This window comes from Aspergillus ambiguus (assembly GCF_047715705.1).
Source record: "Aspergillus ambiguus strain CBS 117.58 unplaced genomic scaffold BDV59scaffold_55, whole genome shotgun sequence".
Classification (NCBI taxonomy): Eukaryota; Fungi; Ascomycota; class Eurotiomycetes; order Eurotiales; family Aspergillaceae; genus Aspergillus; species Aspergillus ambiguus.
This window is the reverse complement of record NW_027395568.1, coordinates 19,983-45,768: the sequence shown is the minus strand read 5'-3', so window position 1 is coordinate 45,768 and position 25,786 is coordinate 19,983. Positions and strand designations below refer to the sequence as shown.

General features: G+C 47.4%; 7 protein-coding genes across 7 annotated transcripts; 3 read left to right on the top strand and 4 right to left on the bottom strand.

Annotated features, from left to right (window-relative positions):
• Positions 1 to 6,544: 6,544 nt before the first annotated feature.
• Positions 6,545 to 7,661, top strand: BDV59DRAFT_211090 (uncharacterized protein; the record flags this gene model as incomplete). The annotated part of the gene is made up of 2 exons (XM_073695724.1): positions 6,545 to 7,502; positions 7,534 to 7,661. The coding sequence occupies 2 exons, from the start codon at positions 6,545 to 6,547 to the stop codon at positions 7,659 to 7,661; spliced, it is 1,086 nt and encodes a 361-aa protein (XP_073543244.1).
• A 384-nt stretch (positions 7,662 to 8,045) lies between these two features.
• BDV59DRAFT_188497 (uncharacterized protein) lies at positions 8,046 to 8,914 on the bottom strand. The gene has a single exon (XM_073691429.1). It carries the CDS (start codon positions 8,814 to 8,816, stop codon positions 8,595 to 8,597), a length of 222 nt encoding a protein of 73 aa, XP_073543243.1. The 5' UTR covers positions 8,817 to 8,914; the 3' UTR covers positions 8,046 to 8,594.
• Positions 8,915 to 9,411: 497 nt separating this feature from the next.
• Positions 9,412 to 9,744, bottom strand: BDV59DRAFT_211086 (uncharacterized protein; the record flags this gene model as incomplete). The annotated part of the gene is made up of 1 exon (XM_073695723.1): positions 9,412 to 9,744. One exon carries the CDS (start codon positions 9,742 to 9,744, stop codon positions 9,472 to 9,474), a length of 273 nt encoding a protein of 90 aa, XP_073543242.1. The 3' UTR covers positions 9,412 to 9,471.
• A 3,198-nt stretch (positions 9,745 to 12,942) lies between these two features.
• On the top strand, positions 12,943 to 13,220 carry BDV59DRAFT_206063 (uncharacterized protein; the record flags this gene model as incomplete). The annotated part of the gene is made up of 2 exons (XM_073694738.1): positions 12,943 to 13,084; positions 13,150 to 13,220. 2 exons carry the CDS (start codon positions 12,943 to 12,945, stop codon positions 13,218 to 13,220), a joined length of 213 nt encoding a protein of 70 aa, XP_073543241.1.
• Positions 13,221 to 14,256: 1,036 nt separating this feature from the next.
• BDV59DRAFT_206062 (MARVEL domain-containing protein) lies at positions 14,257 to 14,778 on the bottom strand (the record flags this gene model as incomplete). Its single annotated transcript, XM_073694737.1, has 2 exons — positions 14,257 to 14,630; positions 14,694 to 14,778. 2 exons carry the CDS (start codon positions 14,776 to 14,778, stop codon positions 14,257 to 14,259), a joined length of 459 nt encoding a protein of 152 aa, XP_073543240.1.
• Positions 14,779 to 16,347: 1,569 nt separating this feature from the next.
• BDV59DRAFT_211085 (glycosyltransferase) lies at positions 16,348 to 19,028 on the bottom strand (the record flags this gene model as incomplete). The annotated part of the gene is made up of 3 exons (XM_073695722.1): positions 16,348 to 17,801; positions 17,849 to 18,156; positions 18,343 to 19,028. 3 exons carry the CDS (start codon positions 19,026 to 19,028, stop codon positions 16,348 to 16,350), a joined length of 2,448 nt encoding a protein of 815 aa, XP_073543239.1.
• A 1,659-nt stretch (positions 19,029 to 20,687) lies between these two features.
• Positions 20,688 to 22,941, top strand: BDV59DRAFT_211084 (SRPBCC family protein; the record flags this gene model as incomplete). The annotated part of the gene is made up of 2 exons (XM_073695721.1): positions 20,688 to 22,298; positions 22,354 to 22,941. 2 exons carry the CDS (start codon positions 20,688 to 20,690, stop codon positions 22,939 to 22,941), a joined length of 2,199 nt encoding a protein of 732 aa, XP_073543238.1.
• Positions 22,942 to 25,786: the final 2,845 nt, after the last annotated feature.

The window sequence follows — 25,786 nt, the reverse complement described above, 5'->3', positions numbered from 1 at the left end:
TGACGAATTGAACTAGCAATGTTCAAACGTAGGTATCCAGTTTACAATGTTAAACAACACGAAGACTAAATACATGGTAAACGAGTGTCTTTACATGTCCCTTAATCGGTAGCTTAGTATCCGCTCAGTATACGCCTGATCGTTTGTTGGTAGATGTTTGGTATGCAATATATACTTGGCACTTCGATGATATATTACTGAGTCGCGGTTAATCATATGCCACATCCTTGTTGTTGGTCGATTGTTTCCTATTCGGGTGGTTCTGCCTGTCGCATAGAAAATCAGATACGTGGACTAGCATATGTACTTGATTCCTTATTTTCTTGATACAACGCTGTAACACCCTCAGACCCGCTATATTGCCAAGCAGTCTCGCTCAGCATATAACGTACTTGATATTATAGCAAAAACATCTTATACTACTTTAAACTAGAAGACGGCAAATGGACTGCCCAAAACGGCCGCAGTCGACGCCGTGTTTGGCCGTCGATCTGCAAGGCCTTCCGCCACTTCCCCTGAGCACTTATATCCACGCACCGCCAAGCCAGCTTGGACCCACCCACACCTCATTTGCCCGCAGCGCAGTATGCCTTCAGGCACACTCTTCTGGAGGCCGGCCAATGCGAAATGCCCATACACTTCGCTGCGGTCTCCGACGCGCCAAAAATCGTGTCCTCTCGAAGGTACAGTTATAAACGGTGACCTCTCGCTTTTCGTTATATACACCCGAGTCTTTAACTCCTCTACTGGATTTCCCGATCCACAGCCGGTTATTCAGTGCCACAGAGACCTCGAGCGAAAGCGTTACGTTGAAAGGTGTTTTGCTGTCGATTACTTTGTATTGTATCATGGCTCAGTGCCAAAGACAGTCAGTCGACCACTCATCCGACGACAGCGACTCTTCTGTGATAGAGAGCACCGAAGATGGTCCATATGATACAAACCTGACGGAGCCTGAAGACGAGTGCTCGCCAGCTCAGAACGTTAGTTATGCGGCAGTGCGGCACTCCTATTTGCAGATAATAAGCATCCGCCAGAGTACTATATACAGCAGCTTACGAACTTCGATAAGACGGACTACACAAAGGAGAACTATGGAAAGGGCATCACTGCCCTACTCAACCGGGTGGAAGAGAAGTAGTCACAGTATGGCTTATCCTTTCATTCACTCATACATGTTCGCCTAACTCCCGCCTCCATAGATTTTGTGCCTTTCTTCGAAAAGACCCTCAAAATCAGGTATTTAATTCATACGATTATTCTAATGAAATATGCGTCGACATTATTTTACTCGAAACTACTAGAAAGAGACAGTCATACTCCCGCGCTGAGAGAGAACGACTCATTATAAAGGACTAGCCAAGCCATGTACGACCTGCGGAAATATATATTATATAACTGGGAGCTTCTCATATATATACAAATAGCTTCTGGGAATCTCTCACAAGCGGTCTATATAAGATTATAAGAGAATTGGAAAGGCAAGATTCTCAAACAAAATAAGAATATCTATAAATAAACGCAGACGAGGACGAGTGTAGCATTCCGGCTACGACTAGGGGTGCACTCGGTGCGGGTCGGGTACAACCCGCAGGGTCAAAAAACAACCCGCGCGGGTTGCGGATTCTTAAAAATATAATCCGCACCGCACCACAACCCGCATAGATTTACTGCGGGTAACCGCGCTATAGATTTTTATGTAAAATTAATGAATTTTATGTATTTTTATGCATTTTTTAACCCGCGCGATTACCCGCAAACCGTGCGGATCCTACTATTAGAACCCGCACTCCATGCGGATAATAGATTCTCTAACCCGCACCACAGCGGTGCGGTGCGGGTAGAGAATCCGCGCGGATTTGCGGTGCGGGTTGACAACCCTAGCTACGACAGATCCTATTTGTCTAGCATAAGCCATAGTATTATAAAAAAATATATAAAGTATCCCTAAACCAACGCCAGCTTCCCAGCTATTAAATGATCTCTTACCTGTGTAAATTAATAGAGCGGTGGTAAGGATAATAAAGAGAGTAAGCTAGAATGGTCTCCTTTGCTCTCTGATGTAGGGTTGACAACCCTAGACATAACTGGAGAGATTCTCCAAAGATATTATACCCTATTCAAGTAATATCTGGCTAACAGCTACTTCGGGGTTCACAAAGACATTCTCTAGAATAGATGGGACATTTTTAATATCGATAAGATGCTTTTTTAAACGATCGATATCTTTATAAACGTACTGTTCCCCTACGTGAGAAAGGCAGTTTTTCTAATAGATAAAATGTCCCTGTTCGGATTTACCTGACGGGTAACAAGGGAATTTATGATTAGGCAGGGCGTTTCTCCCTTCTCGTCCTTCAGCTCGTCTAAATAAAAAGAAATATCTGCTACTTTTACCAGATTACCTGGAGCATCGGCCCAGCAGATAGAAACGCATGATTGGCTGTTTGTAGCTGTTCTTCTCATGGTAAAGTACTCTATGAACTGCTGGACAGGCCGTCGTAAATCTATTTTATTCCTCTTATTTTGAGTTCGGGCATCTAGTAGTATTGATAAGCATGGATAGGGTATATGTTGCCTTCCATGTTGAAATCGGACGCTCAACCCAGGATTCTGTCCATCTTATTGGATGCTAGTTAACGACTCCTGTAAGGGAAGGAAAGCGGGCTCTGGAGCCGGTAAAGGGATGTCGTTCTCCATTTTCAATAAGAAATGGTTATCAGTAAAAATATAGACTATGGAATGACTTTCTTTTAAAACACTCGAATGAAGGTGATTACTGCTATGTGCAATACGAGTGATGTGAAATTTAGCCTTCCTTTAATCTGCATAATGGCTATTATTCATACATAGTCTTGCCGCCAAACCCTTGCCTTCGGCGAATAAATGTGTCTCTGTTACTCTAGAGTAAGCTGACTCTTACCGCCTCCAGTCGTCTTGTGGAAGTGATTGAGCTTACTGTCAAAGCTACCAAGACGCGTGGCTTTTTGCCCAAGATGCTTGGTAGCCTAACTGTATTTAGCTAACGTGTTTGGCATGCACTTAGTCTCCAAATGCTTCCTTATTTGGTAACATATAGGTAAACTTCGAAGCGATTTATATTGGATTACCCACTGCAAGCAACCATCCGCTAACCAGCCACTAACATGGCCGCCTTTCTACTTGGATATACTATTGGACCGCATCCCAACGAGGCTACGTGGCAGCAAAACCCCGGCTGAAGTATTAGTACAACTTGGTGTAGTAGAGTGCATTCTGACCAAATATACCTAGAAACGTTTCCTGCCAGATATTTAGTGTTAAGCAGATCGCCACCGGTCGAACATTCCAAATAATCACTTGATAGTGCACGTACTGCTGTGGGAACTAAGGCTGATGGAGATTTGATGACAATATTAAGACACAAAGCTGGGATCCCAGACAGTACGTACACCTAGCAAGCGCACGTCCATGAATCAGGAGCAAATTAATCCTTCTAATGAGAGCTAGCTGCGGAACCCACACTTCACAGGGACGATTGTGCTTCAGATGAGGGGGAAGAAGCAACTAATAAGAACGCGTTATCTACTCTTAGCATATAGCGTGGTATGTGCGCCATCTACTTGTTTGTCTTTTAGGCTCAGCGGATGGCACACCCCACTTTCTACTCTTATATAACCCTTTCTATGTTACGTGAACCGGAAAGATAGACCTTGGCCCGTATCTTATTTTTAACGGGGTTGACTACGAATGTACTCATTGTGAGAAACTCTTTGTTTTGAAGAATTCCCTCTACGCATATTGTAGGAATACATTACGATACCTTTGGTGTGAGAGGTGCAACCGAGTTTTTATTTCGAGTTTAGCTAAGGATACCTACCTTAGAGCGTCTACTAGACATAATAATTGCCTACGATGTTTATAACTATAGGATTTTGAGACTCCTGTAAAGCTCCAGAATCACTTAGTGGAATGCTATTACTTTTATCCTGACTGTAACCTTTACAATGAGTCCGCTGATAAACTTTGAAAAAATGATGTTGTTACGTATCACTTATGTGTTCAGTGTGACAAATACTTCGCGAGTAATAATAACTTAGTAATAGTATAAGGATATCAATCTAATATAGCTATTTGACACTAACGCTACTGTCTCTACAGCATCAACGGAAACATAAATCTAGAACTATGGAATGCTGCGATTATTACAAGACCTTCAAATCTTTTTTTGCAATTTTAATCTATCTCGAGTCTGGGAGCTGCGCGTCCAGCGCTACGGCGGATAAAATCGATAATTTAGCCCAAGAGTGTTATCAAAACCGGAAATACATAAACAACAAACTTGAGGATGGGGGTTAGCTTTACAAGTATCCTAGCTGTGAGACAGACTTTTCGAAGCTCTCAGGACTTTACTAATTTGCAGAGGATGTTCCACAATGCTCTTCTCTTATTACCGGGAACGGCTGTTTGGCTAAGCTAAACCATTGTATTATTCGCAGTCTACAGTAAATTGCATGGTTAATAATGAGAATTTTTAAGAGAATGCGTCCAGCACGGTAACATAACGTATATTTTCAAACACCTTTAGTATCGAAGCAATTTATCGAAGCGAGTAAGGTCATCGACAGCCAAATTTGCTGGGATTTGCTGGTAATGTACGTCTATACAATACTTTAACTGCATTATCATCTAGCATCGAGAGTTGAACCACTGCCCCTCTCCCTTCGTTTGGAATTATTACTATGTCCTATGACATAATGTATCGGAATGGAAGTGGCAGCACACGTCAGTAGTCTGTAAGTAATCACTTGCTTATTGACGTAGGGATGTGTAAATAGACCATGTAAATGAAGGCTGGGCAATTGTGGCAGTTAAAAATCAGACCCAGTACACAATCAGCGCGTGCTGGGTTGCCAGGAAAGCTCGATCACAACTCCATTTAATATAGGCAAACACAGTGACAGTCATGGAGGAAGATCTCCTTTGCGAGTGAGTAGATGTTAACGATGGGAATTGATCCTGAACCTTCGCCGATAACCTTTGTGTCAGATTCTGAGAGCCATTTTGCTGTGTAGGCCAGTCTCTTCGCTCCTGATCCTTGCTCTATGTGAATTCTCAGAGCTCCTGCAGTAAGGACAGACGTGGCCTTCTCGTAACCTCTCCTTTTCCCCCACCAGGATGTAGTTCAAAATTTCTTCCTTCATTTCTCTCCATTCATTTTCCCTCTGACCATGGTAACATGGCAACCAAGTCGGCTTAGTGGAAGACCATCGGCTCCTCTCCGCCCAGTCACCCCTATAGATCTGACCCTTGCATCGCGCCCTGTTCCCTGCAGACGCGACTTTACAGGTGGGTCATTCGGTCAGGGTGTATTGCCAACTTTTATTACGCGGCACTTGCACCAGGTAGAGGAGCTTGCCGACCTAGCTACCTACTATGAAGGTGCCGAATTCTATCCAGCCACTCAGGCTGGAATACATGAGCTTCTCCGAGCTATCGATGAGAAGTAAAGTCTTGATAATGACCCGACTTGGGGCTTCTATATCTTTATCACTGCCTACTCGTCCATAGCGCAAGATTGATTGCCCCGAGTAATAGAAAGCTGGGTCCATCTCATAGAGCATAGCCTCCACTATCTCACTCTCTCTGCGTTCACCGAAGAGGCGGCCCGACGCTTAAAGCTGGATGTGGTGGAGAATCGAGATGCCCTCGAAGACGCGTCAGACGATCGCGTTCGTGCGGAGTTTGAGGCTCTACTTCGAGATAAAAAAATCTCCGTAAGGAGGGAGCCGATGACGGACGCTCGGTCTTCCGGCTCTCAGCGGAGAATATGGTTTGCTTCGTGCTCGATGAGAATGCCATTGAGATGTTAGCGAACCTCTCCCTCCCGGAGGGGGATGTTAACCCAGCCTAATTCTATCAGCGATTTGAAACTGTTACGGTAAAAGTGGTTGATGGGTCTTGGGATCGCTCGAAAGCTAACGGTTGGTCGAGTTATCGGGGCATTGGTTATTGTTCGATTGTGTCATTGCCGCGTTTGTATAGTTTCTTGACTCTAATGTCAGGCGTACAAGCCATGGAGGATCTTCATCCGTTGAATGGCCTTTGTTGATATACTGGCCTATGACTCGTTGCATCTGTTCCTCAGTGAGACCTATTCACTCCTGTATAGTGACCTGTCCGCGCTAAATTGCTCTATTCACAAACCCTCTCTACCTATTGGCCAGGGGCGCCCTCGTAAACACCGCCCCTTTCTGCGGTTTCTGTAGTGCATGCAGATACCGAGATGTACTGTCCGATCTACAGAATGCCCACGCGCCTCTCGTATAAGGGTTGTTCATCCAGTCGTGCGTCGTGTCAACTTCAACGTCCACCGCTAGAATACACTGCCTAATCCATTCTGCCAGTCGATTGTCCAGCATCGTTCACATACTACTACTCTCAAGACCCCGCACTGTCATATCCCAGATATTATGTCATTCTGACATTGCACTTAGTTCCACTGCGCTAGAAGGGGCGTTCGAAATTTGCTCACCTCCGTTTTCTTTCACATCGACGCCCGAAAATGGCTCAACAACGCTTGCGAATGTCGGATGTTTTCCCCGACCCAAATGAAGATAGATCTCTGGTGATCCTCGACGAAGCAACCCGGACTCTGTATCGCCGGGCGATTGACAACCCATCGTCCTTAACAGATGAAGAACGAAGAATAGTGACTCACCGTCCCCCAGGTCCAGAGGAAGATGAGCAATGTCAGCAAGCCTGCGGGCTTACTTTTACCGAACTAGTCCGTAAAGCCATCGACCAGCGCGATTCCCTCTCGTATCACGAAGCGGTCCTACTTCTTGGAGAGCTTATCCCGGGCGAAGCGGGGCAATGGCTCCGATACCGTTTACGCTTGAGTGAAGCAGATCAGGACCTTTTACATACAGCTATTGATACGGCGTGGACGGAGGAAATGAGAGAAGCTCGCGCGAATGCGCACGCAGTACAGACACGAGGCCTTCAAGCGAGCTCGGCCGCGGCAAAGTTTCTTAATGATGATGACATACGTCATATTCGGCTGGCTATGATGGTGCCGTGGCAGGAGCAGGTGCTCTCTGTTATAGAGAGCGAAGTTTGTGGACTGGTAGGTTTTTATAGGGATCGGGAGGATTGGGCGGCGTTCCGGGAGCAGATTGAGACCGCTGTTCATCATGGGTTGCATTATCGGGCGGGGAGGGTAAAGAACGAGGCGATTGCCAAGTTTACCCTGCATTGGGTTCCTATCGATGATCCCTTTAGTCGGGATCTACGAGATCTCTTCGCTGAGAAGAGGGATCAGAGCGAATTTCCGAGGGGTCTACGGACGGACTCTTTCTTATTCGTCGACCAGGAGGCACTGCAGTCCCGGGACTCGAAAAGGCCGTTTGTCTGGCTGTGGGAGCCAAACCAAGAGAAAGACGACGAAAAAGAAGAGGAAGAAATAGATCTTGATCCCCTTAAAATAGATATTAAACATATTGCCCCGACGCTCTTTGCCCGTCTTACCCAACGGGATTTCTCGACGAAAAGAGGCAAGACGGAAACCATACCGATTTGCATCTAAACTCAAGGCCCTTCATCGTGTTACGAAATACTCGCAGAATCCTACGACCAGGGAATACGATTGGATTTGGCCGCCCCCCGCGCGATTTATGTGATTATGAGTTGATTGAGTGCTTTCAAATACCTAATAGACTGGAGCATAACCACGAGCTTGTCGTATTACTTTCCAACACAGACATAATAATTAGGCCACAATCCACTGCAATCATTTCCCAGATACTATATGGCCCTCGTACTCCAAGCGATTTTAATATAAAACGAAACTCGGATTTTAATCCTCTTTACGGATATTTTAATTGTTTTATTATCGAACTTTGTCTTAATCCAAGCTAGGGTGAGAAAACTTTGTATAGGAATAAAGATGGTATTATTTAGGTACTATAGACAAGTTAGGTATAAATATATTGTGATCATCTTCGAACAGTTAAAGAAGCACGTATTTACAATATACTATTTTAGACTAGAAGACGCCAAACGAGCTGCCCAAAATACCCGCACTCAACACTAGTCTAGCTATCATTCTATGCGTGTGTTACAGCTTTAAGTATTCTCCATTGTTCTAGCAATATCATCTGTTAAAGATAGAGCTCCTATGATTTGATCCAATTAATGTTAAGTCTTTGGTTGCAACATTGCTCAATCATCTTTGGTCTTAGATAAAACATATACGGAGTCAAGCTATCAAACAACATGAAATAACTGGTCATTTCCCAGCGATGAATGGATTGTTCTTGTGAGGGAACTGCACAAGAACTTCAAGACTAACAAGCAGCAAGAGACTGTCTAAAGCGGATCGTGAGAAATGCCAGTCATGTCCTCCCAACCAACACAGAGATATTTTACTTTCCCAGTTTGGTCCGCAGGGCCGGCTAATCCATCATTTTATTCCTTTGATTTTTGTCAGATAATTGAAACATGTTCAATTGATATATTCAGGCTTGAAAGGTCGTAGAAAATGCATAGTTGCATGTCAGAAGTGTTTTGTTATTTATTATCCGTTGACCGTCATGGTAAAGGATAGAACGTCTCTAGGAGGAAGTGGAAGCCTCGTCCTTTTTCACAGGGGTGGAGTCGATAGTAATATGGGCGGAGTCAGGGCTGTAGCTAGAGTGCATAATAACAATATCTTCATCTTTCGCGAAGAGCTGCAAAGTCTCAATATATTCCTGTAACAGGTTATCACCCCCCTGCGCTGACTGTTGGATCTCCGCCTTTCTGTTGATATCGTAGATGAACAGTGTGGGTTCCATGTTGGGGGACTGCAAGATAGAGAGGGAAAGAAATGGAGATGATCGATGGAGAAGATATGGCGTGGGATGTAACTGGATCAACCGATTATGGTGAGGATTGGTTTTGTTGATGGAAGGGATGAAGTCTGAAAGAACCTTTCTTTATAAGACCATCCGATGGTCACGTGCAACGTGAGAAGCGGGGTCCTTTGTAGGCTGAAGCATTGTAGTGAATGATTCTCTTGCATGATATCTTATACCGTCTGCCTAAGTCGCTACCTAAAGATACCACCAGCAGCTTCCACTTATACCTATATACAAATACAGTTGCGAATTTAGCCAGACACACAGACAGATCGATTGACAACTCAATTATAGCGAATGACGGTGGTTAGGTAGCATAGAAAATAATATCAATAATGGTAATGCGTGGTAACGAGGTTGTATGAAGCCAGATTCCAAAATCCACCAAGACAAAGAACACCATGACCTATATAGGTATCCTTGCCTCGTAAAGTTCCACAAAACGCTAATAACCGGTCTTCTGTTGAAAAGACCTTCCCCTAGCCCGGCCAATCACTCCTCAATGATACTGCTATTTGATTAACACGAATATGAACAGAGCTGGATACTCATTTACTAACCTTAACTAGTCACATCAGATTCGTCGTGTCCTTTAACTGCCCTTGGCACATCGACAGTTTGTTTTGCATTCGAAAACCTGTGTCCACTCCCCGCCTTGTCGGCATCTCTTAGTCTGTTCATTGTATGTACAGGTGCCCCCGCCATGTCTGCAGGAGCTGGCGTTGCAGTCTTTGCCTTTTTTACTGGTAATGTAGCAGCTGGCGTTAACCTCATTCGCATCCGCCTGGACCGGAGTTGATAGGACTGGGGTCAACAATGATGCGAGCAGCATTAGGGATGTAACTGGAGTGTATAACAGCTTCATCTTTCAAGAATTGTTGCCAAGTGTTAATATATTCTTATAGAAGACTTTGGGTTCCGACTTGAGCTAATTGCGAAATCCCTAACTTTTTATTGATATCGTAGATGGAGAATGGAATGGAATTAAGAGAGAAGGAGATTTTGGACTCTTACTTGATTCTGTACCGAAATATTCGAGGAGATCAGGGGGGTATTTATATCTTTTCGTCTTTGGCTCTACTGTGTAGGATTCTATCGCTAGAGGGTCAAACCAATCTGCTGACTATACAACCAGGTATCCAATTGTCATGTTAGTATAGTCAACACTTTTGTGGCACCCTATTGTGTTACATACTCCGTATGCAAGGCTGCAAACCTCCAAGCCACCAAGCCTGTAGATCTGTACCTAAACTGGGCTGGGGCTGATAGAAGTCTCGTCGATCATGTCGATCTTCTGGCTTGGGATTGCAAGGACCTAAGGAAAATCAAGGAAACCTCGCTGCGATGAAAGGTTTGATTCTCTAGATCAAACCATTCAAATTAATAATAGTTACGTCTATCTTCATAATCTCTATTCTATTCGTCCTACTCCCTATTCTGAGGCTTTAAGTCGTCGGGGAATCGGGGAGTGCGATCTATCAAGGCGGTTGCATGCGAAGAAACAGATAGCAGAATACTTGTACAACGCAAACCTCCGGAATGCTGGCACGATCCAATACCCCATACTAGAACCCCGCATAAGATTGGGAATCAAGCGGCTCGTCCCATCTCACGTCAGCTTAGGGCTGCAGGTTCTGTAAGCGATGAAATATCGGTTTTAATCCAATCAGCACTTGCACTTAGCAGGCCTTGCTTCAGTCCTTACTGTGTTGAGTTAATCGATTATTACCCTACCCCCCGGACCTGCGATATTTTTTAGAGTTTCGTACTCCAATATACCTGGATAGTCCAAAATAAAAAAGAGCCTTTCTGGCGCCCCGCTTGCCGTCTGTCAGAATACTAAGAATAGAAAGATACTAACATTCTATACTATTTAAACAGATTCTAGGATTATATTGTGGTTGTGTTATTCAAGTCTATAGAATGGCCATTCTCTATGGGAAAACACAGGTAGCCACTCGCTTACTGGATACGTTAGTTAGAGATGCCCCTAGCAAAGTTGGGGATGCCCTTAGAAACTTCCCTATCTCCCACACATTCTTCCTCTTGAGGGGCAATGCGCTGAGCCAGGAGTCGATGGAACACACGTTCACTGACACGGATCGAAATTAATGAGAAAGTTGAGAAGATTGCGGACACGCGCAGGGTGTCGATGGCGACGGTCTCCATTGCGTGGTGTTTGTCGCAACCGTTCATAACATCCCCGATCGTGGGGATGAATAAGATTGAGCGTGTAGACGAGGTAGTTTAGGCTACTACATTTGAGCTTACGGAGGGGGAAATCAAGAGTATCAATGATTTATACGAGCCGAAGCGAATGATTGAGCATGATTAGGGAAGATGGGCCAGTGGTCTAGGGTGAATGGATAATAGCTAGTGTCATGACATGGACAGAAAAAGGGTAAGCTCCATAACTCAATTGCTTCCTAAGCTAACTACGGTTATCAGTGGCAATCGTAGTGAATGGGAAAGACCGCAAGAAGCAAGGACTATCTAAAGTACATGGAGAATCAGGGTCTTTAAATACTATATCCAAGATGATACTTTAGAATTTACCTACATAGTCGAACGGATTAGCATGATAGCTTCATGGTGCGAGATTACCAACATCTTACTTAAACTCGTGACGGGATAAATTTTTCGTTGCGTTGTTTCTTGGTGACTTGAAGTGGGAGCTATCATCCAAATCTCCTATCGAGTTCCGTCAATATGGGTTTACGCCAGAAATGGCGATCGTCGTGAAGTAGATGGTAACGCTGTTTTCTTACTGGTAATACTCCCGGGGCGTAGATCAATTGGAAAAACGTAGCTTTGTGTGGCCACCCACGGTCATCCCATCGGCATAGCACTTGCCAGAGCTCCCTTTCGCTCCCGTCTCGCCGCTTTTACCCGTCCGTTTGCTGCCCTAATAACATCTATAGCTGGGCTCGGGTATGTTACGTCCCCATGTCTTCCACGCAATTAAAGCAGCTTATCTACATCAAGATACCATCCGAGTTCCAGCTAAAACGAAACAAGCTGCCTGACGACTAAGTTAAAGTAGCGAGAACTTTGCGAGTGCCTACCTGAATATATAAACAACATATACGTAACGAGGGGGCAGATGCTTGTCTGTCTCAGCACCGACGCTACAACACAGCTACGAGGTCTCCAAGATCGGGGAGTAATTAAAGTCAGAGAGGTATCCGATGGACCAAATTTCTCCCATCACACCAGAAGAAAGAAAACTACCATACTGTCTACGGTGACGGCGATGAAGGAGATTACCTAGCTACGTACTGTCTTGCGCTAATGAGCGGTCCAAGCAGCATAGGCAACTCCTCATGGTGACATACACGGGCTCGGCGGCACAGCATATGAAACTTCAGTTGCAGGAAATTCGGGAGGTTTGTGGTAAATTGGTCCGTCAATGATCTCTAACATTTAGCACTGGTGCAGCCATATCGATGCGCATCAGCATAATTCGCCCGATTTTTGCTGAAAGTGGCTGCAGGAATCAAATATCTATCTGTCCTCTACATTGCCTTGAGAGTAATCGCAACTATCACGCAATACGAGCAAAACATATATATCCATAGCCATGGCGTTCTTCAACCCAGCTTCGACGCGGCTTCTTGGAACTTGACCGGGACCAATCTTGATTTACTCGCGACCAAGTGGGTAAGGTTCTCAATACTTCTGGACTCGCGAATACTAGTATTGGCCTGTGCCTATAACGAACCATCCGGCAGAGCATGAGGGAAGGCGAACAGTCTTGCGCCGACGGACAGGTCTGTCACAAACAGAAACGATCCTTCCGACTGCTCAGGGTGTATGTGCGTATTCGTGTATAATCTAGCTAAGTCTCTCCAGGCGCTTCCAAGTTGTAGAATCCGGCGCTATCCCTCGCCCGAGTCCTCGGTGTCCAACCACGAGGTTTTCGTGATTTCAACATCTGTTGTCCGGCATCTCCGTGACTCACGCACCTTCGTATCCCCGGCTGTACGATACGCCATTTTGGCAATAACCAGCTCAAGTCACTTCTTTTAGATTCTGTTCTCCTTCCGCTTTACTGCTCTCTTCCATGGAATGCAATAATGACATCTTCTACATCTTCACTGCCGTGTTTACTGCGACTGTGGGCGAGCTCATGCAGGCCGTCTTTGTGTGTCTGGTCTTTACCTTTGGAGCAGCTTTCGTCATCAGCTGGCTTGTCGAGCCTCATAGTGAGTGCAACTCAGGGGAGATCTACCCCCGGCATGCTGACAGAGCCAACGGTTCTGTTTGACAGTATACTACGATGCGGACGAGGCCGTTACCTCCATGCCTCGATTAACGGCAAACGCGGCGTCCACGAAGTGATGGACGAGTCTACGGCTATCCACATCAGGTCCGTAAGCTAGCTTCGAAGGGAAAGCTATCACAGCTGGCCTCGTTGTTCGGCTGCTATACCAGCAGCTCGACGCCCTTTTGAGGCCCAACTCCAAGAGGCATGAGGAGTTCAGAAGTTTGATGTCGACGCATGCAATGCATTTCCAAGCGACTCCCTTAACTCTTGGATATGTACTGCTAGGGCCCCGACGAGCCCCTGGCAGCTAATGTGTGCAGGTGGCTAGGAGCAAGGGCTGTATTCGCTCGAATTGGACATTGATGCTATTTCTCACTCTCATCGAATCCCGGTCATGTTTGATTTTAGCCCGCATTCGTCGTGCGAATAGTACTCATAGGAAAAGGCCCTCCAGGCATCTTTACCACAGCTCCTGGAGCTATTTCCCTTGTGAGGTTCTTTATCCGTGATACCACAAGTCAGATTCGGAGATTCTTTTGGGTGGCAATCAGCATCAAAAAGGGCAGGACGTATTCTTTCAGTGAGTCCTTGGCGTCTCTGAGGGTGAACCATGGATGAGTTTTCCTGAAATTCCCGAAGCCCCTACCGTGCTCCAACGAGCCCCTGGTACCATAAATGCGACCCTTGAGCTGTTCTGCATTTGCACACCAATCGTATGTCAGTCTCCAGATACGGTACAATCTGTCTTCTTGACCAGAACCTCGACAGAACTGACCCGACAGGCCCGAAGCATTACAGTCCTCCTAGAATAACCCGAAAATATCTGTAACGACCGTCTGAGCAGGCATCTGTTGGTTGTTTGCGTATGACCCAGAACAGTAAATATTACGACTCTGTTCTGGCGATGGTTGCCCCAACCTAATATGACATATTGTATCGTGGTCCAAAGAAGCATCAACATCGGGCTCCTTTGCTAGTTCTGTAGTCATCTGATAACACGTGGATCCAGCAATAACAACTGCAAACAAGCCTTCTCAACAGACAACAACGACACCGGGCGCCGGCCCCCTCTCTCAACCTACTTCATAGCGCATCCGCTGGTTCTGATATTCATGCAGATCGGACCCGTTTCTGGTTGAAGAAGGACATGACAGCCGGGATTGCGGTAGCCATAAACAGCAGCCATTCGAACGCACCAAAGGCCGTCGCCGCCTTGAGCATCGCGCACGAATTTTGTCCCGATGAGCAGGCATCGGTCGTCGAAACGTTGACAGCCACGGCCTCGGCGACGATACCAACGTAGCCAACCATCTGGCGACTTGCGAAGCCGGCCTCGACGAAGTGGAACAATACGACCAGGACCGTCCAGACGGCACAGAACATCAGGAAGCCCCACGCAGCAGGGACGCCGACGTGAAGGGTGGCCTCGCCGCCAAAGACGGGTGCGTTGACGTGGTCATCGTGGTCACGAAACACGTGAATAGCTAGTCAACAAGGTTAGCACTCTGAGGCGGTCCGACGGGAGAAGGTGGGTTAGCGGTGCGTACCGTAGCCGTCTGTTCCCATGACGATGGTGGCGAAGAGCAGCTGGAGCCCTCGCACGACGTAGTCGAGGGGTTTGTTCTCGGCCATGTCTATCGTTGCGATGTGTAGGGATCTGGTGATGGATTTTGGGAAGTGGCAGGCAGGTCCAGTGAGTGATGACTGAATAAGCTAGGAACGCGCAGCGTAGAGCAGGAAACATAAAGTGTGGGAGGAAAACAAAATGTCAGAGCAAACTGATACAGTACAACATTGTATGCAAGAACGGGGCTAATCTCCCAGGGGAACCAATCCAAAAAAGATAGCGCCGTGACATGAGTAAATGTGCGAAACAGAGAAAGGGTGACGTGCCAGTCGATTATGCTATTCACATCCGTTGGCACGGCTAGTGCCATATATTTTCCTGTTATCGATCTTTACTCCCCTTTTGAGATGGGAAAACGTACGCATGCAGTTTTGTAATCAAGCGGTGAAACGAACCTGATCGTCTCTTTCCCAAGTTATGGCTATAATAATAACAAGTGGCCACGCCTTTGTCTTCCCAGAAAGAGGAGGTAGGGTGCAGGGATATGGAAGCGATTGGATCTTGTGATTTGCCATACTAGTGTAATGACAGTTATTGAGACCAGGGATTATTATCAAGAGCCCAGGGTGTTGGCCTGGCCTGCGCACGTGGATTACCATGTAAATATTAAACGCTGCTTAGCGAGGTATGACACCTACGTAGTAATTACTGCCTGGTGGGCAGTCCGGCGATCAGAGAATTCAATGGTAGTGCTTTTAGTACTAAGGCTCTCTGGCTGAGAGGTAGCACCACCATGATGTTAGGGTTACCGCCGTCGTCGTCATCGTCGTGGGAGTTTGTCGGCCTAGCTACAGTAGTAAGCAGTTATTCAGGTTCTTACAACAGTAAATACAAGGGGAAGTCGAGTTCTCTTTTCGGTTGTCAGCCGCAGATGCCGGGTAATTCTATAGCTTAAAGCTCGCCTACAGAGTTCCAGACGTCCTCAATATTTCTGGAGTTCACCCGCAGCGTCAGACAAGGGCTATAGATGTCATCCGCTCCCATCTCCCATACCTAGGCGTCCACAATGGTTGAAATCTTCACAACACATTTCCTACCTCTTCGATGACTGAATATTTCAAAGATTACCAGTAGAGAAAAAGAGAGGCCCGGTCAATTCAGGTCATTTGTTTATATAAAAGCATTCATTATTCATGTCCCCAAAAGCTATCTGTACTGATGTCCGTATTCTTGCTTACTCAACTTCAACGCTTTCTGCAAGTCCTCATCGTCCTCATCGTCCTCATACTCTGTCGCTGTTTCACAAGCCTTACATCTGTTTTGGTGTTGCACTTCCAACAGACTCTGCTTCTTGATTTACTCTATTACAACCTCTTCTTCCGTCTTCTCTTGTGGTGTTTTCTCGCCACGCAGATCTCGACCTGTCTGGTGAACATGCTGTTGGGGCTGGAGTCTAGACATTAGTTCCATATTGTCATCATCTGCTTCCCCTCCGTTCGATGTGGCTTCAGTCGTTTCCCTCGATCTTCCGGGCCACGTGCTGGCAGCATACAGAGATGACTCTGAACCACCTATGCCGAGCGCGGTGCTGGTGAGATCTTGGGTCCAAGCATCTGCACTGCTGTGCGAATTCGTCATTTGCTGTACTTCCTGGGCTTCTCGCGTTGTCTCCGTAGGGATCTCCTTTTTTTTTTCAGATCGCTCTGGATCAGCTTCCACCGAGTGATAACGTCTTGCTTTTCTGCTTCGGAGCCCTGCAGCCATTCCTCATACCCTTGAGCTGCCCTAGACGCGATGATATAACTCTGCACATTACTGTTGAACAACTTCTGCACCTCTTTGCTGACCCCCTGCATCGTGTGGCCCAGGATACCAAAAAGGGCTGCGCCCGGCTTGGCGATGAATCCCCCGATTCCTTTTCCAACTCCTTTGACAAAGCCGCTGGCACCCCCTTTTTGGGCGCCTTTCCAGGGCTGAATTACCAGGCCAGTGATGCCATCATACCAGCCATAGCCAAACTCTCTTCCCACTGCCTTGATACCTGACTTGAAATTGCTAACCCTTTCCTGAGGGCGTACGGTGTCGTCTCCCCAAAGCCTCGGTATGTTGTGAAAGCCTCTCGCGAAATTCACCGAAATATCAACAGGTCCTTGCACAACCGCCTTGACGAAACGCCCAGCACCTTTGCTCACATGCACGCCAGTTGGACGGAGCATATCGGGCTGTTTGCCGGCGTCAGATTCATTCCGACTGCGGGATGGACCTCGGCCGGGATCGTCTTGTCTGGGACCCGACTGGCCTTGTGTGGGCACGTTCGAAGTTAAAGCGAGAGTAGGAGAGCTCTCTCTGACGAAGCTCTGCCTTCTCCGTGTAGATGAAATCGACGAATTCGATCTCTCCCTCACCTGCGAGACCTCGCTCCTGCTCGCGGCCGTCGATGCCGATGCCTGGGACTGCTGTCGGCTCCGTCCAGGCGTTATCTGTAAAGCTCTCCATGTCTCCGAAGGAACATCAGCTAGCCCCATCGTCATGCCACCGAAAGCCCTCACAAATGCTGTAAAACCTCCGGAGATCGGATCCCAGGGACCCTCGTCGGTGTAATATTCTTGCGGTCTGAAGAGCTTCAAATCATCGAAATCCAAAAGCCCTGCGTTCGTCAAAGTACAGGCGGCAAAAGCACTCAACTTGACCTTGGTGCGCCTGACGCGCCACGCAGCAGGTCGGGATGGTGCGAGAGTGCAGCGGAGCCGGTCAGGGTTGAGGAACTGATGAAACGACTGGGCACCCGTGTCACTACCTCGCTCTGCCGCGATCTTGCTCGCGAGCTCTCTGACACGCTCCAGGCATCTGGGGGTCAGACAGAAGTTGATGGCCTCGGCTAATTTGTCTGCCGTGAGCTGTTTGTGGGGGATCGGACTGGGGCCTGCGCCTGCTCGCGCGATCATGGCGCCCCAGAAAGGCTGGTCTCCAAAGAAGGGAACGACCACAGTCGGCCGGCCTGCGGCGATACCTGCCGCCGTGGTTCCCGCGCCGCCATGGTGTACGATGCACGAGACATGCTTGAAAAGCCAGTCGTGCGGCACGTTATCTAGCATGAAGACGTCATCGGGGATACGAAGCTCATCTGCTCCATACCTACCCAGCCCTTTGAAAGGAGTACACGTTGGCCGGTCTTTCTCACGGCGGCGGAAATGAGTTCCGTCAGCGTGTCGGGGTCGTCTAGAACGATGCTCCCGAATCCTATGTAGACGGGGGGTAGACCGGCGTTGATGAATGCTTGTAAGTCACGGGAAGGTGTGTAATCAGAGGCCATATTAAGAAAGTAGAACCCAGAGATGGATATGTGAGAACCCCAGTCGTTCGGTTTGGGCATCAGGGCCGGAGAATAGCAGTAGGTGTGGAGGATCCTAAGACGCTGAAGCATGCCGGGGGCCCAGAGGGTACTTATGGGATCCAAACCGAGACACTTTACACGAAATCGATTGATAATATCACCGAGTCCCTGTCATGAGAGTAGTTCCATCAGGGCATAGCTGATGTAATTGGTAAGTTGAGGGTCGGCGTTCGAGGCTTGAATGTTGGCCAGCGGATGAGGAAAGGCCTGGGTAGGGGAGTATGGCATAGTAAACATGGTATGGAGCGGGATGCCAAGCTTCTCTGCGCAATGAATGTGGGCAAAACTCGGGGGGCTGGCGATGATACAATCGGCAACAAAATGTTTTGCTTCAAGCCTAGAACCAGAATCGCTTCCCGAGGACTCGGAAATGTCTTCATCTGTTCCATCATCGGCTCTATAACAGGATCGCCAGCAGCCCTGAATATACTCAGCAACATTTTTTCTTTGCTGGCCGACATCTCCGCTCATCACGCTACGAAAACCCGGCCTCAAGCCGGGATTTTTGACCATGAAGGACATCAACCGGGTAGGGTCGCCGCCAATGCTGAAGAATTCCAGGCCATACTGATGAACAAAGCCCTTGAAGGTGGAGTGAGTCGCCAGACGTATACGATGGCCGTAGACGTCTTTCAAGACCTTTCCCAAGGCAACGAAATGTTGTACATCTCCGCGAGAACCCACGACCTGGATGACTATATTCAAGGGCGGAGGGGGACAAACTGACGGGTCGCCTCCCAGGAAAGGAGGAATGTATGGGGGAGGGAGCGGGCTACTGACTTCGACATTCTGGACGTGTTTATGTAGAGCGGGAGCAATAATCTGGGACAGTTGGCGATTGAAGTGATTGATTTGGATGGCGACACGGCCATCGTCAGTGAGCTGGGCGCTGGTGCCCGTACCATTCCTTGCATCATGCATCTCGCTACAATAATCGCCGTAAGAAGGATGGGGCACGTAGTTCTCGGCGAGTTCTTGATCGCCGAGGCCGATTTGTTGCAGGAGGGCGTTGTGTGTTGAGGGTGTGGATTGTCCCGCCGCGGTCTCCGGAACGCGTTGGCTCTTTGAGGGAGGTTGCACTACCATGATGTGAATGAGATCAGGCAGGCCGGCTGCATCTCCTCCAGACCTATTTATCACAGCTTCAGCTCTGTCCAAAAGTGAATGAGCAATGAATAACTTACCAATTAGTAGATGGCGCGGCAGCTGCACATCAATGCTAGGCTTGCGTGAAATGAAAAAGGAACGATATCCCGATGGTAAGCAAAGATGGGCCCCAAATTAACTAAAATTTATATTGGGATTGGAGGATTTTCGTCTGTACTCGGTTAAAGCCGAACGAAGGCCTGAGAGGTGAATAATGGAGGTTCAAGACAGCAACAGCTCTGAAGCGCAAGGTAGTGCGACAGTGAGGAGCGCGTCATCTCCAAACAGTGAATATTTGCTCTTTCGCATATGATCGTAAATAACAACCTTTTTTTTTTAGTGATAATTATGTTTGTAATGGGTTGTGTGTGTCCACTTTGACTCGTGTTGGCTCGTGAAGCCAATTGGAGTTATTTCCAGCTTTACAGACATAACAGAGGTGCTGGCATAAGCAAGACTAAGGCTAAGATGAACATGACGTCTCCCAAACAAATTCCGAGTCAGAACGTGCATGATCTAGTTACGAACTTTCCCTATATAGCACACTAAAATTAATTCTTGATTGCGAAGCACATAGTGCTGGGCGCTATGAGGCCTTGGCCCGGGTGACGATGAATCAGCTGCGTTGGTTGGTGGGATTCTTGGACCGTGATTGGTCCACCGGGTAAAGTGCCCAAAACCAATCGCATGACTGCTCCCTGCTTCTGTCGCGGCTTACCACTTGCCCCGATATGCGTAGCTTGCCTTGACCTTTCGAGTCATCCAATAGCCAGACCTCGTAAAGGTCAGACAGGGGACACCTTACTGTACCGCATTAGCTAGGGCCACTTTCTAGTACTACCTTATGCAAAATTGGAAGTGAGGGGCTGTCGACCGGCGGGGAAACCAGACTGCCTGCGACTGAAACGTCGAACGTTCGAATTTCTCTTGGTACTATAGTGGAGGAATGAGCCGTGTGATAGCGCTGCATAAAATCCCTGGAAATACCCATGTAGCTGATGTCGCGTCATTAAAATGGCTTTTTATATGGGTTGGTAAAACAATCTTGATTTGTATTCTTTGTCTCCTTTGATATAACAACGAATCCACGGCAACCGCAGAGCCTAGTTTATACTACTATGAGGGTCTGTTCTCAATATACCAGCCCTTTGTACTGAACACCCGTTAGATAGTAGAGGGCTTTGGTTAGGGAGATAGTATCATCAGCCATCATTCTCACATTCTGGTCATCTTTGTCCTCTAAACACCACCTACACTTCTCTTCCCACTGGAATCGGTACTCTCTTCTACCTACAGTTGCCTACAGTCATCGTCATCTCGTTCTGTTTCGAGAGATGCATCCAAGAGATTCCATTCCAACTCATAGATGACTAATACACAATTATTATCACGCTCATAAGGCAGGTCCAGAACAAAGAGAGCGAGACTGGAAAAATGGCCGACCTCCAAGAGGCCCTCAACTGCCTTTGCCCGACCACCTGGGATTTGATCCCCAGCAACGACTCCGACGCTCTCCGCGCCTATCTCAATGACCTCACCACGAAAGCCTGGTTGATCATCGAGTCCGTCCCCGAGCCTCCACTCGATGAAGCGAGTCCATCTTCCGCATCTCAAACGAACAACACTCATCTGGCCCCCGCCGCAGCCCTTCTCCACCCATCCAACGCACGCGCCTCCCAGATCCTCACCTTCCCTATCTCTACCACAACCTCCACATCGTCAGAGCCCCAGCCACCTCCTCCACCCCCAATCTCGAGAAACCCTCACTACAAAGAATGGAGCAAGCCCATCAAGATCTCCTCTGCCAAGGAGAATCCCCTCCACATCTCGATCTACAAACTCCCCGGCTCGGATGGCAAGGGAAACTGGTTCGGCCGCCGCAGCGTGTTCGCCGGGCTCCCTTTCACGAAATGGCACACGAAATTGTCCGTGGAGATGGGCCATACGCTCCGGATGAACGAGCAGCAGATCCAGAGGGAGAGACCGCCGGACCAGGCCGTTCGGGGCATTGGGGCCGAGCGGTTGGTGGAGGATATTGAGGTGAAGAGTGAGGATGGCGGGCGGGTCCTTGGGCGTGTCCAGGTGTACCATGTATCGTCGATGTTTCCCAAGCCGACGACTGCGAGGGACTTTGTCAGTATGATTGTTAGCTGGGAGGTGGTTGCGGAGGAATTTGAGAGAGGTGATCAGAAGGAGAGAGAGGCAGAGAGCAGGGGAAAAGGTAAAGGTAAAAAGGCGAGGAGGTGGATGATGATTTCGAGGCCGTGCGAACACCCCGATGTTCAGCCGACGCAGAATTATATTCGGGGGCAGTATGAGAGTGTGGAGTTTATAAGAGAGATTCCGGTGTGCAATAAGGAGAATGCTGATGGTGATGGTCGTGGTGGTGAGGACAGGAAGGAAGCAGATGGGCACGAGGTTCAGGAAGCGCAGAGGAATCTGAATCCGGTGGAATGGGTTATGGTCACGAGAAGTGATCTAGGGGGCAATATCCCTCGATGGATGGTGGAAAATGGCACTCCCAAAAGTATCTATCAGGGTGCAATTAAGTTCTTGAACTGGGCTTGTCGGGATGAACGCCATAAGAATCATGCGTATGGTAAGTCTGGGACTGCAGGTCATCAGCAACAGCATCATCAACATGAACCTGGCACGGAGACTTCGGCGGAAGAAAACGAGGATAGCATGACTGAAAAATCCAGCGAATCGGACTACTATTTAGACACCAAAGTCGAGCATCATGGCCTCATTGCCAGCTTCGCATACCTGGTCAGTGTGGGTCTGGAGCGGTATGCTCCGCAGGCGGTTCTCGACTATCTTTGCAACGGTCAGTCACGACAGTCGTCAGCAGCCAGCACGGCCCAGGAAAATGGTTATCCGACAGACCAGAAGGAAGCTCCGCAGACCGAGCCAACGACAACAACCACGACGACTTCCGAAGAACCCACCGAACCAGAGTTTAACGATGCAGCCTCGCAAGGGAAAGCCTCTGTCGGCTTCTCCGCCAATTCGGCCTTTCACATCACCGTCGAAGCCCCTTCCAATGTCTCCTCCATCGAACAGATGCCGCTGAACAAAAGGAAAACTCTCATCCCACGAGAAGCAACTAGCCAAGCTGGCGGAGCGGAGACGCAACGTCGCGGCGCAGCTGGACCGCGTTCGCTCGGAGATCGAGGCCCTGCATCTCGAAACCTCACCACCTCCACCCTCACAAGCAGCCACAGCCGAGGGCAGCAGCCAAGGCAGCAGCATGCACCGGGAGATGGCGTCCAACAGTGCCAGCGGCGGCAACAACCACCATCACCACCACCACAACCGTCATGAGGCCGCGCGTGCCTACAAGGTGGCGAACGGCTTGTTCAATGAGGAGTCGAAGCTGCTGAAACAGCTGGGCAAGATCGAAAAGGATCAGGCGAAAGAGGCGTCGAAGATCCAGGCGCGGCAGCAAAAGCACGCCGAGAAGCAGGAGAAGTCGCGAGGCCGGGGCGAGTCGGATGCGCTCCGGCGAGAGGTCGAGCTGCTGAAGAAGGCAGTCGATCGGTTGCGGTCGGAGCGCAAGCAGTGGTTGGATCTGATCGGGTCGCTGCAGGCGGAGAATACTAGGTTGGCGGCGCAGCAGGATCCAGGGGCTGCCACAGTTGCTGCTGCTTCGACGACGAAGTTGAATGAGGAAAAACTGCAATCGTAGTGGTAGATGATTCGTAGAGGTGTGAAGAAGATTGAATGGCTGATTGATTCAAGTACTTCGAGCACTATATTGACACTATATTGCAAGTGGTATTGCCCCCCTCAATAATGTTTGATATGTTTTCTGATTCTGTGAAAGTGAGAGATGATGAAACCTATGAGCTATGGGAGGTCCCACTTGAGCGCATTCGCTTACAGAGTTGAAGTCTGAGTGAACATATCAGGCATGTCTTCCCAATCTTGCATAAATCGCTGGATCCATTTCCACAGACAAACATATTTTTCCGAAGTCTGGGTGAATTGTGGACGGTATACTGTGTTTCCATTCGGACATGAGAGTCAGTTTCTTAGCTATACCGTTGTCTCGAAAATAGTCCCTTTCGTCCTTGTCGATTTTCGAGACTGGTCCATCCTCCTTTTGAACTTCGTTATACAGCTGGATGTAGTGGTGTAAACGCCGCCTTTGTAAGAAGCATTGTCCCACGTCTTCTCCAGGACCACGCGTAGAGCGCCATACAGTAGCACAGAAGTTGATTATAGTCACCAATTGAGTCAAGGTTAAGGAGCTGACTCAATCTCCAAGAGACTCGGGCCCACTCTAGTAATTCACGATATCTATGAGCCAAGCTATCTTAGATCGACCCAGGCATGGCAGCAATGAAACCGTCTATGAAGGGCTCATGTAATTTCTGGGCCAATTTCATCTCCGTATTGAGGTAATCCCAGTGCGGCAAGCAGCATGGGTTCCGGAATAGATGAAGATAACGCCTAGTCGATGATACACGTAATATTGTAATCGTCGTCAGCGCATATATCATTGACTCAGATCAGCGTGGCACAATGGAAATGTATCCGGACTAACGGCAGGAAGTTGAATCCCGCGTACAATTATTATCACGGAGAGTGTCGCCTGCAATAATGTAATCCAGTCTGTTTCCTGCCGTGCTGATTTTGCATCCAATGGTCACAGAGTGACTCCATAGGTTCACAGCGCTCTTGTATTGCACGCTGGATTGATCATCTCCCCGCGAGGGAACCGGGGCCACAAAGCAATGATGCAATAACTGCAGAATTTCGGCATTCTCCGAGAACGCAGTAACAAGACTGTCATGAAACTCTGCCTCAGATAGAAAAGGCCCACGTGGGGTCTCCAAATTATATCGCCGATGTAGCATATGGCCACGCGAGAGACATTCTGTCAACCGAAAAGACCAGTAATTACTGCCAAGGCTCAACTAGCCATACAAAATCGCGGTGTGATCCAGCCTCCACACCTCACAGATAGTCACACCGCCAGCCCAGGTATCAGGTCGGAATAGAGGTTGGAATCCAGGGTATAAATATGGCCATTAAATTGGTAGATTTAGATGAATTGAAGTCCCTGCTACAGTCCAGAATATAGTGGAAATTACATAGTATTACCGACAGCCGCATTTTCCCACACATTTTATAAACAGAGCGTCAAGGTTACTATATAAGGTTACGGGAACCAACATTTCGTTTAACGACAACAGTGCTTTACGACAGATCACAAAACAAAATAATATCAAGCCTTTGCATTCACATAGCAGTACAGGGAAACCTAACTGAATAGGGAAAACCTGTACTAAGGCAGGGAAAAGACCTCTTAAGATTGAAACATTTTGAAACGCGCCCAGGGTTCCGTATTGCAATGCACCTGTATAAGCAGATTAGCAAGCCATACCATCCAGTAAACTGCCCTAGCGTAGTTCGTGATTTATACACTTGAAGGTTCTTCGCCAAACCGGCTCGCACGTATATGGTTGTCTTACTAGATATACACAGTCAGTCCTGTATTCTGATGGCCACATCTCAATATTAGCTCAATCACTTACATACTGTGTCCATATCCCATAGTAGTCAGTACTGTATTCCGATAGCCACATCTTAATATAAGCTGAATCACTTACACCCTATCCATTTTCCATAGCAGTCAGTCCTATATTCTGAAACCTATATCTGAAAATAAGCTTAATCACTTACACACTATCCATATTTCCTTATAGTCAGTTCTATATCCTGATAGCTATATCTGGAAATAAGCTTAATCACTTACACACTGTTTATATCATATTATAGTTAGTACTGTATTCTGATAGCCACATCTTAATATAAGCTGAATCACTTACATCCTGTCCATTCCCATAGCAGTGAGTTCTATATTCTGATAGCTATATCTGAAAATAAGCTCGATCACTTACACACTGTTTAAACCCCATTATAGTCAGTCTTGTATTCTGATAGTCACACCTTAATATAAGCTCAATCACTTACATACTATCCATATCCCCATCGCAGTCAGTTCTATATTGCAATAGCCTCATCTTAATGAAAGCCCAATCACTTACATCCTATTTATTTTCCATAGCAGTCAGCTCTATATTGTAATAGCGGTATCTGAAAATAAGCTCAATCACTTACAGGCTGTCCACATCCCGTAGCAGTCAGTTCTGTATTCTAATAGCTATATCTCAAAATAAGCTTAATCACTTACAGGCTGTCCATATCCCATTGCAGTCAGTCCTGCGCTCCAATAGCCACATCTCAATATAAGCTCAATCACTTACAAGCTATTTATATCCCCATAGAAGTTAGTCCTGTATTCTAATAGCCACATCTTAATACAAGCCCAATTACTTACTTGCTGTCCATTTTCCATAGCAGTCAGTGCTATATTCTGATAGCCATATCTGAAAATAAGATCAATCACTCACACACTGTCCATATCCCATAGCAGTTAGTCCTGTATTCGGATAGTCATATCTGAAAATAAGTTTAATCACTCACACACTATCCATATCCCATTACAGTTAGTACTGTATTCT

What these genes read in the sequence shown, in the direction of transcription:
- BDV59DRAFT_188497 (XM_073691429.1), bottom strand. Translation starts at nt 8,816, where the DNA reads ATGGAACCCACACTGTTCATCTACGATATCAACAGAAAGGCGGAGATC.